Here is a 21,013-nt window from a genome sequence, read left to right on the forward strand (position 1 = left end):
GTAGAGAAATGATGATCAGTTCAATAAACTCAGTGTATTATGCTGGGGGAAGCATGGACAGATTATGCAAGAATGGGTCCCTGGATGCAGATGGTTGAAAAACTTCCATTTGTCCAATGACTGATAGGACTCTGAGGCCATTTCTTTGTTTGGCATCATTTGTTTTCCTATTTTTTAGTTGTTTTGTCAGTTTGTGTGTCTGTATGGCATCACATGTGGCGATTTTTCATTTGTTTGTTGTTCAATTGTGACGTCTTTTCGCTCTCTTTGCGATCACTGTGCATGTTTTAATAGCACTAAATAACAATATTAAGGAAAATGAGCAGCCATTTGATATAGAGGCTCGGCCGAGGGCCCCCCCTGGCCTCACTGGCCCCTGGGTTTGTGCCCATAGACCCATTCATTAGTCCATCCGTGGACAGAGAATAGTTTGGATCTATAAATTAATTTCCTCATTGGAAAACCTTGATCCAAGTTGCTGTTTTGTGTTAGAACAACGTATGGTAGACTGCACATGTTGAAAACTGTGAACTAGGTTGTAACCTGCAGGTGAGCAGCTCTCATTCACACCGAAAAATTAGCCCGGTTAAATCATGAAGCCTTCTGAAGAGGGTAGTGTTTGTTTTAAGGTGGCACAACACAGCAAAACGTGTCGCACTGAAACAAAAAAAAACTCCACCAGGCAACCCGGACTTGAACCAATGGCTGAAAGTAACCTCTGCCTCGCATTCACCTCAGTAGAACTGGACCAAATTCAAACGCGAACGCGTAACTCGAGCATTTCCAAACAATAAGCGTCCGCAACGCTGCGCAGCGAGGCCCGCGGTGCCTCCTTAACTGAGTGCTGGCACTTCATAGTGGGGAGTGCAAAGAAGAGGGTCAGAAAGATTGGTGGGTGGGGATAAAACCCTTTTGGGAGAGAGAGAAAAAAAAACTAAAAAAAAAAAAAAAAATCACGTGTTTGGAGATCAAAGGAGATCCGCTTTTGTAGAGGAGGAGGAGGAGGAGGGTGAGAAAGAAAGAGAGAGAGAGAGAGAGAGAGGGAGCGTTTGCAGGCGGTGTAATTGACAAGGCTTGCAGTGGTGAAATAAACACGCTTCAGCCCAGACTCAGCTTTTATTGCACAATTTTGACTCTTTTGACGCGTCGCCCACAGCGCGCACAGACCGGATTTCAATTACTTTCACCCGATTAATTAATCCGTGTGAAATTATGTCCCGATCGGCGCAGATCCAGCCGGCAAGATGATGATTTTACCAAGGAGAAGCTCAGATCGTGTAGCCGACTCGGTGGTCCTGGTGATCTTGGTGGTCGCTGCTTCTCTTGGTACCGTCTTCGCCAAGGATACTGCCTTTGTGGAAGTGGTTCTGTTCGAGTCCAGTCCCAATGGAGATTATACTACATACACGACTGGCTTGCAAGGACGGTTCTCCAAAGCAGGAGCCACTATCAGCGCGGAGGGGGAGATCGTTCAAGTACGTGCAAAGTGTCTTTTTGATTTTCTTACGGGGGGAAATGACAAGAAGCGGCACCGCCGGAACACGGGGTGCGATTCTACCAATGTGCCCTTCGTCAAACTTTTTACCACGGAGATGTGTGTGTGTGTGTGTGTGTGTGTGTGTGTGCGTGCATGCGTGCGCGCACAGGCAGTGTGAGGATGGTACTAAAGCTCGCAAGCGTATGCGGTCACAAGATGGCTCCTATCTTGTGGAATTCATTCACAGGGAAAACATGCTCTTGCAGGTTATTTTGTTGATGTCTGGAGCTCCCCTGGGCGCTCGTTAGAGTCACCGGAGCCTCATCCCGACACTCACACGCCACCTCGGAGCGGTTTTTGCCCCCCCCCCCCGCCCCCAGTTGATTAAAAAGACCCAAAGCTGCGCCGCTTCCCACAAAGTTGGGGAAACTTTTTTTTTATCAAGCGAGCGAAGCTCCACGCGTTTCACGAAGCGCAACAAAGCTGCGGGGCGGCTGTTTGTGCCGAGCTGTCGGCACTTTGTCCGCTTCAGTGGTGAGTTGTTTTTTTTTTTTTTTTTTGGTCAAATACACACCTTCACATAGGGAAAAGTTAGTTTTAATGGCGGACCGTGTTTGTTTTTATTGGCTGGAGCCGCGTGTGAACGGACCCACACGTCCCGCCGCCTCCAGCCTGGTACCGTGAAGCCGTCATCAACACCGGCTTTGAAGTCGCATGTTTTTTGGTTTAGACTTCCTTGTAACTATTGTAAGACTTGGGGAAAAAAAGAATATGAATAGAAAGCCGCTTCCATTATTATTATCATTATTCTTATTTCCTGCCCACAACATGACAAGTGCACTTGGAGCTGGATACGCTCGGATCGAGCATCCACCTCTGACTGAGCAGAAGTCGCTCAAATGTGAAGCCTGTCTTCACTTCCAAGTGTTTATTTGAGGTTTTCAGATTCTTCCTTAATCTGTTTGGCCTCTGTTGATAAAGCAGCTGGGGGGAAAAAAAAGCTGGTCGTGCCAAAGATTGAATCATTAATGTTTTATTTCCTGACCTCTAACGCAGCCCGAGTGTTTGAAGTTCCTCATTAAGGCTTGAAAAACTCTGTCAGCTCTGTTTTGGAGCCACTTGGAGTGTGGAGTAGGTTTTGTATGTAACATCCCTTTTTAAAGTTGATTTATTTTCTTTGCACATGTCTTTAAACTGCATCAGTAACGTGAAGTTTATTGAAAACGAGCAATAGTCTAATAGAACTAGTGATGGTTTTTAACAGATGAGATGTCACTGCGTGAATTGATGATGGTTCTCTTCTTGTTTTCATCTTTCTATGAATGACACTAGCTGCTGAGTTTTGGCCTGAGACCAGGGAGAAAAAAAAAACAGTTAAGCCCCATGAGGTCATTGGTGTGCAGTGGGAGGTGGGAGGGCAGGTTACAGTGCAGCCTGCAGAGATGGCGAATTTAGGGGCAGTGTTGTCTAAATGCTGCAACTACTCCGTTTAATTTTAATCAAGCCCACCGTGTTGCATCAAGCGTGTGCTGGTGGGCTGCACGGCAAGAAACGTCCACTGTGTCATCCTGCAGCCGCCCCGCGCTGCCATCCGCTGTCATATGCAATGAGTTAGGACAGCAAGTCATGTGCACAGTTGGGTTTCTGTTATTATGTGTTGATGCTGAAATTACACAGCCACTAGCACCCCCCCCAGTCTGCCCCCCCCCCACCCCCCAGTCTGCCACTCTGCAACAAGGTCTGCATCTGCTACACAACAGCATCTTTTCGGAGCACGTCTGCACGCATCTTTGTTTTTCTCAAAGTGCAGGCTCTTATTGTGAAAGAAAGATGATATGTGGGGATCAAAGGAGGGGATACTCAGCACAAAAATGGCCCCTGTTTATACACAGTGATGACCGTGTGGTGCCGGGCAGAAACCACACAGAAATGTCGGACCTCAGCTTTACATCGACAACCACATCTATTTAGGTTTGCTTTCTTTGCTAACATAGCTTCAGACCACTTAGAGGCTTACATTTTGTCAGGCTATAATGAAGGTGCAGTGTGTCCAGCATGGCTGGCTGTCTTGAATTTCTTATAGCGTACATTCTAGATTTATGAAAGTTGAAAGTGACAACAAATGACAACCGTACAACCTGAAGAATATAATTTAAAACTTGAAACTGGAATCGAAATCCCCACTTGCCAATTCTATGCTTGTGAAATAACATTGCAGCGACATGTTGGGCTATTTGCTGCGGTATTGTAACGGATATAGTGTTACACTGGAATTAGGTTGAACACAAATATTTAGATTTTTGTGCATTTAGTTGTCCGCTGTGACCCCTGCAACTTCATCTTCAAGGTTTTTGACTGAATAGGGTGCTTGACTTGGCCTTCTAGTCTTCTCCACTGCATTCCCTTGTGTGTACTGTGGTGGCCAGACCTCAGCAGGTATGGGTTCAAATACAGGGGAAAGGTGGGGGCTTGGCAGTGTTCCCGAGCAAAGACCCAACTACGATCGTCGCCCATATACTCCTAACTCGCCCTTTGCTAATTCCCTAAAGCTCACTGCTGCTCAGCTGTGCCTGCAGAGTGTGAAAAAGTCCAAGAATAATAAATTAAGTTAATTTGCTGCGAGGGGGGGGCACGATGATGCAGATCTAACCACAGTGCTTCCCAGACCAGTCCCCTCGTTGCTCTAGTTAGACTTCATAAAATAATCAGTCTCTTTAAATTATTCTGTCGTGAGCCTGAGACTGTGTGGATCAGTCCCTGTGACAACTTTAAAGAGTATTTAAACTAGCAGCGCTTAACTCTGAGTCTTGGCAGCTGCACGACTGCAGGTTGTTCATCCTGTTAGGTAGTTAATGGTATTCACCTATTGCCCCAGATTTAAATACTTCCTGATTAACCTATGAGAATGAAAATGTCCTGGCAAAAACAAAAAGGCAGCAGCGCTTTGCTGCAGGCGTCCCCTGATTGAATCACCCAGGTGTGAACACAGACACCTACGTTGGCGTGGCTTGACAAAGCCCAGCTGGTACTTGCAAATGGCAAGTGCTCTCTTTCTAGAAGTACTGATAATCTAATTTCAGGAATGGCCTGGCCGTGCAGGGAGCTCGCACTCGCTCGTCACCGTGTTTTCACATCATTGTTGATTTGGAACGCATTTGATGTGATGGGAAATGCCATCTGCTGCTCATCATTCTCTATTGTCTCTCAGTCACCAAACTCTTTCCTGTAGTGAGATGAGCTGCGATGCTTTGCATGAGTGCACATCTGCCTCTGATTTCCAGCGGGCCCGTGCCGTCAGCATGTGAGTGAGGAGTTGAGGCAGGGACGTGGCAGGGGCATGGAGAGGACCAGATGGAACTCATAGTGTCGTCGGCCAGAACCAGAAGGAATAATGTGGCTTTTGCCTACATCCTGTCTGAAGGGACGTAGAGCATCCCGTGTATCCAGCTTCAGGAAGAAGAGGCTATAGTTTCCCCAACACCCACGAGCCGTTTCACCTTTGAACTTCGTCTCCATGCACATAAAGAGTCAGTAACTATTGCTGGGAGCCTTCATGATGTGGTTCTTTGAAAGTGGCAGTTTTTTTTTTCCCCGACTGGATGTGCAGGGGGAAAGTGGTGGTTTTGAACTAAGACAACGATGAGCTTAAATACTGGAGCTCCTACCTTGGAGCTGGCAGGAGTTGTGTCGCACTGCATTTAGACTATAATGAGAGCTTTAGTGGTTTAAGGCATCCAGCGCGCTTTCTCACCACAGGCTGGAAACCCCAAGAGGCCATAATGGGCCGGTCCCAGACGGGAGGTGCCAGGGACCGGGCCACTCCCAGCGCCAAAGCAACAGTAGCAGTACGCAAACTCTGGTTTAAAAGGTTAAAAGTGCTGCTCCCTACTTTTTTCCATTTATTGGCTTGGCGGTCGCAGCTGTATTTTAAGTGCTATCGTCTCTTAACCGCTACACTGTTTCACTTTCATGTCCCAGCCAAAGTAATTTGAGGCTGCGTTTCTCCCCTTTTCGGAATAGAACAGACTAAACTGTTTTTCTCTTTCTCTTGCTTAACACCCCCTCCCACACACACACACACACACACACTCTCACCCCCACCACCACCACCACCACCACCAGTCTGCTCTTTTTGTTGCAGCCAAAATTTGTCATGCGTCCTGTGGGAGCACATGGCAGTGACTTCAAGTGATGATTGCAACTATTTCTTCACCACTAGGCACTGATGGATTGTCACTTCTGGCATGTCAGGGTGCCCTGGCGCCCTGTAAGCCACAGTGTCCCCAGTCCCCGGACCATTATTGCCCATCTTATTTATTTCTTGCAATATCTCTGACAAATTTGCAAACAATAATAAATTTTATTGTGTAAAAACGTTATTTCTTGCCAAAGTTTTGTTGCATTATTGATAATTCTATTGTTTTTGGAGTTATTTTGTTCGGTACTTCTTAAACCGTTAGTAGTAAATAAATGAAAACATAATGACCTGTCAGACTAAGGTGACACTTTGCTATTGCTTTTTTTGTCTGTAATTTTCTTTAACTTTAAAATATAACTCATCTTTATATATGAGAAGAAATTATGTGTAACAATGATTGATTTCTTCCAGTTAGACTCGATTTCACAACAGGTGCGTATATTCCTGAAAACAGAGACAGTGATTTAAGATTCTACTTTTAGGCGGTGTCTAAAAGCAACGATTGCCTCCAGTGAGTATTTAGGTGTATGTCAATCAATCAGTGTCTAACTTCCTGCTGGGTGTCTTTCAACTTCTTTTAATTGGCCAACACTGCCTCCCAAAACCGGCAGCCCCTGTTTCATTCCTCCTGCCCCTGGGTCTTCTTCTCTGTCTGTGTCTCTCATTCTCACCCACTGCACAGCTCCACCTGGAACAAGTGCATGTTGGTACTGGTGGCCCCAGTAGCAATGTTACTTTGCACTGGGTTGAGTGGCTGAGCTGATCTTTGATGTTCCACTCCTAGAGAGATTAGCAGTCCTTTCCAGTGCTTTCTTTCCAACATGCAGGGCTCTCCCGGGGGAATTTTATTCCCCTGCGTCGCTCTCCTTCTGATTTGCTATTGACGATGTGTCCAAGCTCATTTGAATGAATCCCTTGTGTTTGTCGTGCTTTACACTCAAATTATGAGGAAATGTTGAATCAGCTTTGCCCCCAGGCACTGGTTTTTCTATGGCGAGCGAGTGCTGGGAGAAGAACTATAACAGAATTTCACACCTTCACAGATGAAAAAGTGTCCACACCACCTACCTCCACTCACATTTTTTTTCAAGCACATTTGTCACAACCTTAAGATGAAGAAGAACACAAAGTGGGGTTTTCATTTTCTGAATAGGACATGATGTGTCTGTCTGCGTTTGATGAAACCGCACTGAAAGGCTCAGTCCATTCCCTCAGCCCACGTTTTTATCCACTCACACAGAGGGTCTGCAAAACAAAGGCCAAGGGGTCGAGGGTTATGAAATGACAATGCTCACAGCAGCTCATCCAGGCAAAAGCATGCTTTGTTGTTGGCCAGGAATGCGCTGACTAACCGTGGAAGGCCACAACGCCAGCCTCCCCTTTTGTTGTACTTTTTTGCCAATAGACTAGGAAGGTAGCTGTGCAGAGAGTCTAGTTCTCTCTGTGCGCTGCAGTCCATCTGCCTCCTCCTCCTACCTACTTGTCAATATACTTAGATCCTTGTTCATTCTGTCCTCCTACTACTTTATTTGTTTTCATGAAGGGAAAAGTCTTATCACAGATCTGTCCCGCTCACTGAAGTTCAAGAACACAGGGTTCAAAGTTCCTTCCTTTGTGTACATTATTATCATACTCTTATATATTTATATATTTTATATATTTTTATATATTTATATATATTTATATATATATATATATATATATATAATGTGTAGTCCCTGCCCATGCTAATATGTGTTTAAGCCCCAGTTTCAGTTTTTCTGGTTATTGTTCAATGAACCCATGTGATGACCCCTCTGGCTAATGTAGGGTTCTCCTGAGAGGCCCTATGTCAGATACTCTGCCATTTTTCTTTTCCCCCTTTTGTTTCATTTAATGGATTACTACACAACGGTAGCAAAGGTCGTTTACAGGGATTCCACATGGGGAAAAATCAGTGTCAGCTGGTGGAAGCTCTGACCCCATCTTGTTCATCTTTGCCCTCACCCTCCCATGAAAGACTAGTTTCTAGACACTGTGTGTGCGTGCGTGCGTGTGTGTGTGTACGTCTGCAGGTATTTGTTCCTGTAATGAGGTAGACCCTGGCTGTAACACAATGGGGCCATAGGTATGATAGATTGGGCTTGCTTGGTCAGATGGGAACAAGCTGGGTTATCTCTGCATCCTTTCTGTCTGGCACACAACTGCACGACTTCCAGCTCTGCAGTTATGATATATCTTCCCACCTCCTCCTGTTCGTGTTACTAAAGATGCACCCTAGATTTTTAAAATGAAAAATTGGCTGTCTTTTTATGTTGTCCCTGAATCATGGGTGTACTGAAGATATTGGGGTCACAGTGCTTCCTATTTTCTGTTAGCCATCTTGTTTGCTAACAGACTGTTCTTGTGTGTGCACATATACATATACAGTGTGTGGGTGTATAAACCATCCTTTTATGAATCTACAAATATAGCAAGTTCATTGAAATATCATGCCAATAAAAGCTCTCACAGCTTAAGGCTTTGATAAAGCCCCCAAAATTCCTTCTGTCTTTCCCCTTGACCCCCATTGGTAGCTCCGGCTATGTGGACTCTCCCTTTAGTGCCTGGACCCTGAACAGGGAGGGGCCTGCAGGGCTGGGTGAATAGCTGCCGGGAGTCGTGCTGCGGGTGTAAACCACATGAATGTGCCGCCTGAGCAGATAGGATCAGGCAAGGCGGGGAGGCCTGGGAGGCCGCGACGCTCGGCTCAGCTCCACGCGCTAACATCAAAGGCATTGCCGAAAGGGGGTGGTGGAGGGGAGGAGGGATGAGAGAGAGAGAGAGAGAGAGAGAGAGAGAGAAAGAGCAGCAGCAAGGTTTGGACAAGACTCTTCAAAGGCCTCCCTGACGCCAGGCCCGATATGGGGAGCTAGGAAACTGAATGATGATGTAATTGCAGACCTTTGAGGTAAATCTGCTCCCACACAAATATAAGTGGAGGTGTTACCTTGCACAAGCACAGCGAGAGAAAGACTGCATGTTTGGTTGGAGCCTGAGAGTGTAGAACACCTCGCAAGCAAAGCTGTTAGTTGTTAGTTACCTCCTAATGCTAAAGCAGTGTAAGGTAAAGTTTTACTTTATGTTTCTGATGGAGAACTTGGAACAAGAAACAGTTTTTATCTGATTTCAGCAGATAGGTTAATCCACTGGGCGTTTCTAAAGTACACAACAGGTGGAACAGAGTTGACTCTGTTCTTTGTAAAGTTTATACAGGGCTTGTGTGTGTGTGTGTGTGTCTGTGTGTGTGTGTGTGTGTGTGTGCGTGTGTGCGCGTGTGTGCGCATGTACCTCCCTTGTAATGTGTGTTAAACCAAGCGTGACCACAGATCCTTTCAAAATGCCCCCATGATCATCAAGCTGATAACTCATTGACAGCTCCCATGACAGTTGAGAGGCACACACTGCAGGAAAGTATCTCGCTCGTTGAGAGCGCACAGCCATAATTCACCGTTGTTGATTTGGTTTGCCAAAGGTTATTTGCATGCCTCTGATTGAAGTTCTCTTTGCCCCTGTTTTGTGATTGTGTCTCTCTTTGAAGTTAAATTAGCAGTAAACAGCTGCACTTTTATTTATGTGGCGTTCACGCCGAGGTCGCTCTCTTAAATCCTGCATCCCTGAGTCGGACTCGGAAGTCTTTGCTGCTGCTTGTGAAGAAGAGACCTTGTTTCCAGCATGTACACAGCAGCAGTGCGGGACTATCACAGGACCAACCTGCTAATAGTTTTACATGAATCAAAATGCGAGACATCAATCTTCTGTTTTCTGAATAACTTAATGAAGTGATTATTATGCTAATTAGTTTTGTTTGCCAACTCATTTCTTTCACGACTGTGCAAGCAGCATTCTACAGGGTCTGCTGCAGTAGCTTTCAATCACCACAGTTAATATTTAATTCAGTTATGTAAAGGTAGTTTAATTTCTAGTCTCATCTACCGTAGCCTGAGTAATTCAGCCATTTAGAGCATTTAATTACACTGCATTAAAACACTGAGCTGTTGTTAGAGTGCTGTGTCGTTAACAAATGAACCACAGAGCATTATAAATAAAATCAATTTTAGCCTGCAGTTTCATATTACTGCACAGTGATATTGTGTATTGTGAAAGTGAATGACACATCCACAGAGTTAATGATCACAGTTCTTATATTTCGGTGTCAGTTTGCAGGTACGCCTCTAAAGTGCTGCTGTCTTCATGCTGTGGATAAAGGCTTTGTAAACTTTTCAGCAACAGATAATGTGGGATAATATGATAGTAAACCACTGAATAAAAGCAGTGATGTAGGCTGTGTTTGATTAATGCAAAACAATCTGGAGTATGTATACTCTGGAGCTTATTTAATAGAAAAATCTGCACATTTCAATGTTTCAAATGTCTTATTCATGACAGATCTTATAGATGAGTGAAACAGAAAAGTGCAAAAGGAGTAATGAAGTCTGAACAATATCTTTAGTGTCTGGACAGTTAGGCTAATGGGTATGACATTTTCTGTCATGCAAATTGTATCTGGAACTTTGCAGTCGTGCTACCTCACCCACACTTCACCTTCCGATCCTCCATATCTCAATGTGAACCTTAGTGTATATGAAAAGGTCAGAATAATTATTCCTGGCCAGCTGTGTCCATTTATGTCCTCTTGCAATCCATCTGTTCACCCCTCGTTACCTCTGCATGCGGCTGTGGGGACAAAAATGTCAAAGTAAAAATGTCAGCATAAATTTATTTCTAACTTGGATTATAGGCTGCTAATATGAGGGACGCGGGAAGGAATAATCTGTTTGTTTTTTTTTTTAACTTCAGTGTCAAGATGGAGCATATCATTATTCTTGTTGCTGCACTTTCTCAATCTCACCCATTTTCCTCTGTTTATCCAGAGTTGTCCTTCTGTCATGTGTCACCATAAAAGCTACACTTTTCATTTTCAGCAGTTTAAGAAAAAAGAAAAAGCGCGAGGAGACTTGGGCTATTCTTTGCTTGGCAGTGTAGGGTCAGTTTGCCCAAACACACTTGGCTTTCTAATGACAACCTGTCCACGGACATGTCAAGGAACCAGGTTTCTCAGAATTCTGTTTTGAGAGAGAGGAGCGATCGAGTGGGAGAAGATGGGAATGACAGAAAAAGACGGGGCCAATGCAGCCCTTTGCTATTTCGTCTCCATCCCACAGGCTTGTGACAAGACATGCCTGTGGCATGTGACAAAGTCAAATTGTCACCCCTGGGGTGACATACATCCCGCAGGCATTTCGAAGTAAACACATCCCAGAGAATGTGGCTCTGAGATTTGGATAGTGGTCGCACCAGTGGGTTGGAGGCATCGTCTTCTCTCAAATACCGGATGCAGAAAGATTGTAATTTGAATATGGGCAATTTATTTATGCTATTAATACAGCTCCAGTAAATTCCAGAGATATTTAGATGAGAAGATCAATACCACTCTCGTGTCTGTATGGTAAATATGAAGCTGAATCCAGCTTAGTTTAGTATAAACATTGTAAAAACACAAACTTAATCCAAGGACATTGCAGAAAAATATTTTATATTTCCACCTGCACATGATGCAGGTGGAAATATGCTTAACTTCAGGTGTAGGAAGATGGCAAAACTGCAAGCACCAGGGTTTTCTGTTCAAAGAGCTTTAAGAATAAACTTGATGGCAACCTCAGCTTATCAGTAATTCTAATCAAATTTCCAAAGAGACCTGTAATAGAAAAAAAATCTGAACTCACAATAACTAACGATGGCCCTTCTGAGGAAACTGAAAGTGTCCTTCCTAAGAGATGAGTCAGTCTATTTACTTTAATGGCTTCCATTAAAAAACTATAACAGATCTTCTGAGAAAGACTTTAATATGAATTTTACAGTAATAGATTCACACTCAACTGAGGTGAATCCATTATCAAATGTTAATAAAAGGCCAGGACTAATTTTACAGTAACTTAATTCACCAGTTATGACAATTTCAAAATCTTTTTGATTGGATTTGACAATAGACCATCATTTTGCCTAACTCCATTTCCTTTTGGCAACCACACGTACCATATTTGGACCAGCTTTTCTGCAGCGTTGCCTCAAGCTAAGCTCATGGACAGAGGATTTGGTAAGCTACTGATGCATACATTCGTCATAATTATTGTTTTGCAAAAGCTAGAGTTAAAATTGCCCAGGCAACGGGAAAGCTTCAGAATTCAAATTAGAGTGTGGGATTGAGCTTTAAAGTTGTGGAGAAGGGCTTTTTCTGTTTTTGGTTATTGCATCCTAGAAAACTCTTGTGTTTTGCATTCTACCGACTTGGTTGGTCTTTGTTGATCTTGTATTTAAAGCTTATGTTGGCATGGTGCATTTTGCTCTCTCCTGAGTTAAGGTAGCATGGGAGAAAGGTGAGGGGGGAAAACCCCTGAGCATTCAGTAGGCATGAGAACATGACAACAAACAAAGCACATCGGTACATCTTGCAGTTACAACTTATAATTGCATCATAATAAAATACAGAGTGAATGCAAGTGCATTGCTCTCTCTCATCATTCTTTTGCTTTATATGTTCTTTCGCTGTCTTTCCTGCTTTCTTTCTTTCTCTTTCTTCTCCCTCTATGTTAAGCATGGGAGCGGAAGGGGGAGGTGGTATAAACGTAAGACCACACATGCTGTGTCAATGTTTGCTGGAATAATTAGAGACAATGTGGGCCAATAACGGGAGGAGTGCAGTAACCTGAACTCACTTTGTTCTGCCCCGGCAGGAACACAAAAGCCATTCACAGATGCACAGATTCACAGGCTCAGAGCAGGAGCGACTGCACTTTTAGCCAGTGCAGTGCACAGTTCTGAAGCGCCACAGGAAAATGGATTAGTTTGTATGGAGCCCGAACAGTCTGCTCTCAGTTTGCTGCTTTATCCCAGCTCAAACGGATGCTGATGTCACGCTGAAGGCCTTTTAGGCACTGCCTGTACATCCCTGCTACCAACCAAAAAAATACACCCATACCCCTTGTCACCCTCCGTAGTCGAGCAACACATGGCCCTGGCTAAGAGGGCCCTTTTTAACTAGAGGATATCCGGCCGCTTGGTATGCAAAGAGCCTGTGGATTTCTAACACGAGTGCTTGGGCTGGACTCGGGGGTGACTTTCAGTGTAGCCAAACAACTGTTGGATTAGCAAGACACTTTGCATTGATTCTGAGCCAATAGGAGGGGGCCTAGCCAGGAGCAGGGCATACCTGGTCAAATGCAAGCTTTTAGATTCTGTTAATCTATATATAGAATACATTTCAGTGCAGCTTGACTTCACAGTAAAAAAGATGGTTTTATAAAGATGCTGAAAATTTGTGAAAGGGAAAAGGCAGGAAAAAACAAAATCTATGAGAAAAATTCAAGTGATGTTTTGAAATACTTTTTAAACATGCAAGTTTTTGCATGTTGTCAGGGAGGGACACAAATGCAATTGTATGCTTAGAAGTCGCGGGTGTTTCCTTGGCTGTAGCAGAGTGACCCACTGCTGTGTGCACACCCCTGGGTTGACCAACTGGTTTGTCCCATCTGGTGTTCATCTTGAAAGGGGACACCGCCATGGGATGCATACATCCCCTGGATGTTGCTGGTGTCCTTGTGGCACCTGTCCCCTCCACTCCTAGCCAGTGTCAACAGATCAGATGTATTTACATTCACTACTGTTTTCTGGAGAGCTGAACTGGTAATTGCACAAGATCAGTTGAGTTTTCTGAAATTTCTGCCAATATGCCAGTTTAGTTGCACGTGAGCAAAAGATAAATCTCATACAGGACCTGGCAGAAAAAAAATACTATGGTGATGCTTGCAAAACACAATGTTGTTTGTAATTCATTAATATTCTTGAGAATGTTAGGTGTAATTAGGTATCATTCTAGTTTTTGGACATTTATATTTATTACTGTGTTTTTATAGCTTTGTTTGACAGAGCCTCCTCTTTTCACTCTTGGGTCTGGGGATGCACAACAGCTTTTAGAGTTCTTGTTCTTACCAGTCCTTCTTTGCAAGGGGGTTGGTGTAGCTAATGTTATCAGCAGGTGGAGATTTCACCAGGGGCCCGCTGTGGCCATAAGAGGGTCTGACAGACCGGAAGGGTCTGACATTGGAGCACGTAGAGTGTTGTGAAGTTTCATGAACACCACCACCAGCAGCCTCTTTACCTGTTGTGTGATGGTTTCAATTTGTGTTTATTGTGCAAAATGAGTTACGTATTGTTGGCAAATTTGCACCACACACATATCTAAGCAATAACAGCAAAGATTTCTCCAAAGAAAATTTGATAAATAAGAAATGCAAAAACAGTGCATGTGTTCCCTTTGCATTTGAGTTCTAGGATATTCCAAAGACACAGCTGTTACTACTGCAGGACCTGTATCCTCACATCAGGCAATGAGCAAGATAAAAATATTTCAATAATTTGCTCATAAATTACAACAGCGTGTCACTGATTACCACCAAATTCCACTGTGTTACCTTGCACCTAGAACGTGCCGTGCATGTGATGTCCTTGAACCAGAAAACGGGCATATCTTCGACATGGAAGAAGAAGAGCATGGATAGTGAAGAGAGTGGCGGGTAAACCAAAGCACAGGCTCACAAAAGCCTAAAATGATATCGCTGGTGGATATCTGGATGCCTGGGATGCTTAGGATTGCTGCTGTACACTTTTGGCTTTGTCTTTGCAGGGATGAATAGAGGCCTCTGTGGTAGTGATGACAGGCTCCTCCGGGCTGGGTCCTGGCTGGCTGGCAGACTAGGTGCTGGAGGTCGAGAGACATCAGCTCTCTCATAGGGGCAGAAGCCTGACAGGGGATGCTGGATGTTGGTTCTTGCTACAAAAGATGGTCTGTTTTCTGCCTATGATTAGTCTTTGTTATGATACGCCAGGTAGACAGAAGCATGACACACAAGGCCTGCAGCTCACCCGTGTTTAGATGTTTGGACATGGTTATAGGGATGGACAGATCATCATTTTACAGATGTTGAATTTTCTGGGAATTTTGAATTAGAATTTCTACCAGTATAGCTCATCGTTGATATAATGTTCCTCTTTTCCTTTTCCCTGTTGCCTAGTACTTGCTCAAGTGGTGTTGTTTGTTGTTGACTTGGTTTCAGGGTGTATCAATGACTTCTTTGACTTTTTATTTTATATTCAGCTCAGATGTTTGATGATGAACAGTAGCAAAAAAGCTTTGATTCCTGACTGGAGCTCAGTTTTAACTGCGGTGGAGCGGAGATGGGAGCATGCACATGACCCAAGCCCTCTCATTTCTCATGCTTAGCTAGTGAGGTACAGCAGGGTGTTTCAGAAGAGCAGGGGCTGCCATGGCTGTCAAAAGAGGTTTCATCATTGCTTTTTCTGCTCTAATGCAACACCACACAGCTGGCCAAGACAAACGTGAGGTAAACACTCTGCTCACTGGACTGTGTGACTCTCACTTTAACATGCTAGCAGCATGCCCTGGGGACTCTAATGGCTGAGACTAGCTGTTGTCTTTTCATGTTTTTTGAATTATTAACAAAACAAGGCGAAGCTGTAAACGGTCCAAGGGGAAGATCTCCACGTGATGAGTGGGAACTCTCCCAGACCCTTCACATGCCCTATGAGTTTGTCCCGATAGCCCCTCTTGAAGATTCACAGAGCCTCTTTGATCCATATGCTGTCCTCCCAGTTGGGAGGCATGGGGATGCGAGCAGCCCTTTTGGTCTCCCATTTCAAGTCACACATTCTTTCCTTAAGGACCTAGAGGTCCCAACCCTTAGTTGCAATGGAATTTCATATGCAGAAATAGGCCAGACTTGCCAGGCTATTTGAATATGCACCGGTCCTCTTTTAGCATTCATTATCTTTGGATCCTCAGTATTAGGTATTAAGGTTCAAGGTGTCATAGTGAGATGTATGTAAATTGTGGCTGAAGCAGCAACAGACAGACCTTACCTGTCCTTATAATATTGTCATCACACTGAAAATGAGTTTGGTATGACTCTGAATTGCCTATCAAAGAGACAAAGTCTAGCCTAACAAATGCCTCGTTGTTCAATACAAACATGGAGGTGGAAGCTCAAAGTAACGGCCCCTGAAAACTTGGATTAAAAATAAATCATATAATCAAACCACAGTATAAATCAGCTTAAAGCCATGTTTTTTAAATTTAGGGCTCTCGAGAGGGTAATGAATTCTTGTACATGGGATGGTTTGTATTTCTTATCATAAAATTTGCCAATTCCTTTCCACCAAGCATTTAAGTTCCAGCGAAATCTCTAGTTGTCATTTTTGTGAAATCCTGTCTGTATTACAGTAACTTTGCACAGTTTTTCCTGCTTATTTTTCTGTCTCCAGAGGCAGCATTTGCCATGACTGTCCCTTTTCAGAAACGGGTTTGTAGTCCTCTTAGATGTGGAGCCAAATGCCCCAGAGGTTACAGCCAACTAAGTGGTTCCTTGTTTCTAATAAAAAACAAATCAAATAACATGGACCCTAGGGGTTTATAACACTAGAGTCATGAACTCTTGGGCAGATAAATCTCTTCCAAATATCCCCATACAAAGGCATGGATGTGGGAGGAACTTGTTGGCTTCGATTGTATAATTTATAAACCACAACGTGCTGAAGAGCATAAAGCAGGGGAGAAGGAAAAAGCTCTGTCCACTCAGAAATGGACCAGCCCTCTCAACTGTGAAATGACCTAATCTTTAGAAGTTGGCCATTACCTTTTCATAGTGGCCCCGGTAACACTGATGGCAGGAAGTGTTTGTGTGCAAAGTGGGATTGATGTTTAACTCTTCAGGGCTGGTTATCCCCTGGCTTTGCTTGTTCCCAACACTAAGCCAGTTTCTACGTCCCCTTCAGCTCGTACTGCTGGCAGTGCCACCAGCGAGAACGGGTGGAACAATACAGCGTTTGTGCACCGCTCTGCACTTGGCCTGCTGCTAAACAAATGTTCTAAGGAATTCTGATGGCTGGACTTGCCCCTGGACCCAGGCTGATCCCACAGTGACTTCATAAACACTCTCTGGGGCGATCAGAAGAACAGATCATCCTTTATAGGGGGCTATATGGTAATGGAATAATTCCACAGCAGTTAAAGTTTACTTTTCTTTTCCCTCATGTATACTATTTATTTAACTTGCATTTTTGTGTGCCACCTTTGCAAGGCGTGCAGTGATAATGTGAGTTTTTGTAAAAAAAAAAAAAAGTTCTTAGAGAATTAATTGACAGAATCTAAAGCATACACATCCAATGGAATGTATGAAATCCATACATCTTGTCGTCACTCACATAGGGTTGGAGATGGGGGTAGATTAAATCACTGGACTTCATGGATCCACACAGTACCTTTGATCTATGTTGCTCTGAGGTGACTAGTAAAAGGATACACACACACACACACACAATATAGTAAAATGTATCTTTAGATACATTTTACTATATTTTGCCATTATGTTAAATGGCATTTAATAAAATCTCAATAATTTACCTAGAAGTGGATCCGACCTGAAAATGGTCTTACCTGAACCACAGCCCCACCATGTAACACCTGTTTCTGTTGGTCTGTCCTTCAGATCGTTTTCCACCACCTTGGCCAGGCCTCAACTTGGCCCAGCACCTTTCTGCATTTTATCTCCACCCACTGATAGAACCATTGAAGCAACCTGAATGCTACCCCCACCTCGCCCCAACCTTTCTCCCTGTCTCTTTGCCGCGCGCCTGCACAATAGCCTTGCTCGGCAGTGTTTGTCCAATCACCACTGCTACCCCACACCCTTTTATTGGTGTGTGAGTGTGTGAGTGAAGGGACAGGGAGTGTGTAGATTTGTGTGTGCACGCTGTTTTTCAAGCAGCCAAAAGGAGGTGTGGATGGATCTTTATGGTAACTTAAATTGTAAAAAAAAAAAAAGGCATACTTTGTAGTTGCAAAGTAGGTGGAGTGATGTGGAGCATCCAAGATTGTGGAAGTAGTCTGCATAGCCAGTGTTGGCTGACTTACCGTTGGAGAACTCCCAAGCCTTTGATGGGAACTAAACTCTCTTGGTTGAATCATTAGTAGAAAAGAGGAGCAACTGTGTTAGTGAATATCTGGATCGTACTCTAAAAACTCAAATAACACCCAAGGTCTTTCTTGTACTTTAGAAACATGATAAAACACAGAGCTTTTCAAATTAGGACAGACTCATGGATCTATTTTTGGAAGAGTTTAGCAAGTGTAGTGTGTAGTGTTAGGGTTTTATCCCCACCTGCAACGTAAAGATATGCTGCATCTATGATTTAGGCCTGTGACTAGCTTTCTCTCCACAGCAGCAGTGGTTAAAATTCACGATTATGGTAAATTTACAACTGTCTAGCATCTATCGTACTGATGGGGCAAACGTTTTTTTGTTTTCTCAAACTGTAGTAGTTAAAAACATACAATAGTATCCTTGAATCATGTTTTGTAAAACATTGAGGATTTTTAAGAAAGATAACATTGAAATGGGAATTTTCTTGAACTAGTGGTACTTCCTGTTTTGTTAATATAGGCAACAGCAGTTTTGAATGTATTGTTAGATTTGAAACACACACACTCTTATACACCTCTACTCAAGTCCTCAGCTTCTATACCCTGAGCCCAGCTGCTTTGCCAGGGTAGAACCATTTCACTCCCTTTTGTCTATGCCACTGACCTCCAAGCGCACTGGGAGCGCACCTCTGCGCCTGGCCCATAGCCGGACGCTTGATGTGGACATTGTTGGAGCTGCTGCTCCCCCTCACCCAGGCAACCAGGCCCCTTTGAGCCTTTACCCCTCACTGTTTGCCCAGCCACTCTTTCCTCCTCAGCCCACTCTTCTTCTGTTTCCCCTCGCTGTGGGACTGGAAGAAAGCTTGAGGGACAGCATGCTGTTTTGTGCTCACTGCTTGGTTGTGCTGCTGGTGGCCGGCTTCCTATGGTGCACCAAAGCTTCCATTCACTTTCTCTCCCTCTTTTTCTTTGACCACCTCCGGGGAATGAACTGCTGTTTGATCACATTAGGGGGGAAAGAGAGAGATCAGTAGTGCTTTTGACATTCCCACTAGCTTTTGACAGTCTGTATGCTACTGATCAGTTTTCCTGGCATCAGCAAGTGGCCTCTTTTATGTCTTTTAGGACAGCCATTGTGACAGGTTTTGATTAGAATGTGTGGGTAGAGCTTAGCGGGAATGCTGCATCATTTCTTATTTCACACTTTATTCTTGATTCTACTTTCACTTTTTATAAAAGAGCTTGTTTTGACCGCTTTTTCAAAATGTCAACATCTGAGATCATATCTGCACAAAAACCTTTGCTTTTAAGTGAAAGCAGCACATGTGCATGTACCACGTTGACAGCCTCTTTCTGGTGATCAATGCTTAAGCAGTCTGAAACTTTGGTTACTCAAAAGGTAGAGATGCATATACTGCACAGTTGATAAGAAGTTTCATCAAAACTCAAATCACAGCGTAGGTGCAATGAGTTACTCACTTTAATACTACTAATAGGTAAAATTTGTAAAAGGATGAAGCGTAAGAAAAGAACAAGGCCTCTGGAATCTTGCTTCATTTATGCCAAAAATGTCCGGCCACAATTAACCAACCACAACCACTGAATGTCAATTTAGGTCATTTTCTACCCTCACAAAAGCCCTGGACTTGAAGCCCATCAAGCAGAAAAAAGCTGATGTAATGGGTTTAAGATCTCCAAGGGGAGTCAAACCTCACCCACACACTCCCAACTACACCCTCTCATGCCTCTCTCTCCAAAATGCCACCCCTTATCCATCCTTCAAATATTGTCACCACAACTATTGAAGTACAGAGTAGGTTTTAACTTTTCACCTGAACTCTTAGATAGCAGTTTGTGGCGGTAACCAAAACAAAAGAGGAAAAAAGGTTTATGATTCACTGATTAGTGTTTAGAATGGGGGAAGGGGGACAGAAGATGAAGGCAAAGAGAGAAGAAGGGGGGGGGGGGGGGGTAAAGAAAAGAAATCCCAGCCTTGGCACACACACACACACACACACACACACACACACACACACACACACACTGTGTGTAGTGCGGCGCACAAAAGAAACCTGTAACGCCTCCAGATTCCTTCTAGTTGAGTATCAAAGACATGCTTTGCTTTAGAACAAGAGACTAGTGGGTAAGATAGGACTGAGTGAACCACTGAACCCAGCACTGGCTCGGTTGGGTGCTGCGAGTTAATCTCTCAAATAGGATTTCTCCCCTTCTTCAGCACCTCCTCCCTCTCTTTGGGGATATCGATATTACTGTGTAGCTCTGAATGGAGGGACTTGTCTAACTTGATCACTGGTCAGAATAAGCATAAGGGGAGCCTCCAAAACACATGCAGGGATGACTGCTGCTTTCAAGTTCAGTGGTGGGATAAACCTGCTCACTGGTCCATCCTGATGCCTTAAGCATAGCTCAAGTCCAACCTCCTCAATATTTCACATGTTTTGAAACCGTTTTTTAAATGGAAGATTCAGATCAAATGAAATATCTGACTTTTTGCTGCTGATGAAATGTTTTAATTAAGACTTGTTTTAACTGCAGTGTTATTTAATTGGCGCTGCTGTCCACACTTAGGAGTGAAAAAGTTTGACAGTCATTCAGGATCGTTTCTATATTAGGGCAGCATCTAATGCTTTCTTTTATTGATTCATTTATCCCTCAATTGATTATTTTATTATTTAATCAAGTCCAATATGACGTCTTCAAAATGCTTGCATTCTTGAACTAACATTCTAAAATAAAAAGGAAAAATTACCAAAGATATATAACAGAAAAGGCAGCAAATCTTCATATTTCAGAAGCTGGAACTGAACATTTAACCTCAATAATACCAAACTATAGTAATTTGTAACAGGATTGCTGTGGATTCAATTTCTGTCTATCCTCTAAGTGTGCATATCTCAACCCTGATATATATTTAGACACTGACTGATTTTCGAGGTGATATGTCAGTGCACATGGTGGAAACTAATTCTAAATGTTACTTACTGGCAGTCAAATATACCCATATATCTACCATATAAAGAAGAGCTGAGACTATTGGTCATGACAATGTGTCATTCCGGCTTTAATAAGCCTTTGGAAGCAACATACATTGTGTTTGAAAAACTTTGCATTTAAAATGCTTATAGAAATTCGTGGTTTGGAGAGTATCTAGGTAGCTTCCAGTGCTCCTGATCCTTCTCCTCTTCATAAATATAAATAGTACGATCAATGATGACTCCCCCTCTCCATCTGACCACCCTTAATTCTGCCTTAATCCATATTTCTCCATTGCATTATTCCTGGAAATGACTCGTTTGTTTAGTCA

At 43.5% G+C, this 21,013-nt stretch overlaps 1 protein-coding gene across 1 annotated transcript in view; it reads left to right on the top strand.

Annotated features, from left to right (window-relative positions):
• The first annotated feature begins 1,046 nt into the window (after positions 1-1,046).
• Positions 1,047-21,013, top strand: part of znrf3 (zinc and ring finger 3) — a 57,209-nt gene continuing 37,242 nt past the window's right edge. Inside the window, 1 exon segment of the mRNA XM_026342780.1 lies at positions 1,047-1,475. Within this exon segment, the coding sequence (XP_026198565.1) occupies positions 1,245-1,475 (231 nt within the window). The 5' untranslated portion in view covers positions 1,047-1,244.

The sequence above is a fragment of the Anabas testudineus genome, chromosome 9, assembly GCF_900324465.2.
Source record: "Anabas testudineus chromosome 9, fAnaTes1.2, whole genome shotgun sequence".
Lineage (NCBI taxonomy): Eukaryota > Metazoa > Chordata > Actinopteri > Anabantiformes > Anabantidae > Anabas > Anabas testudineus.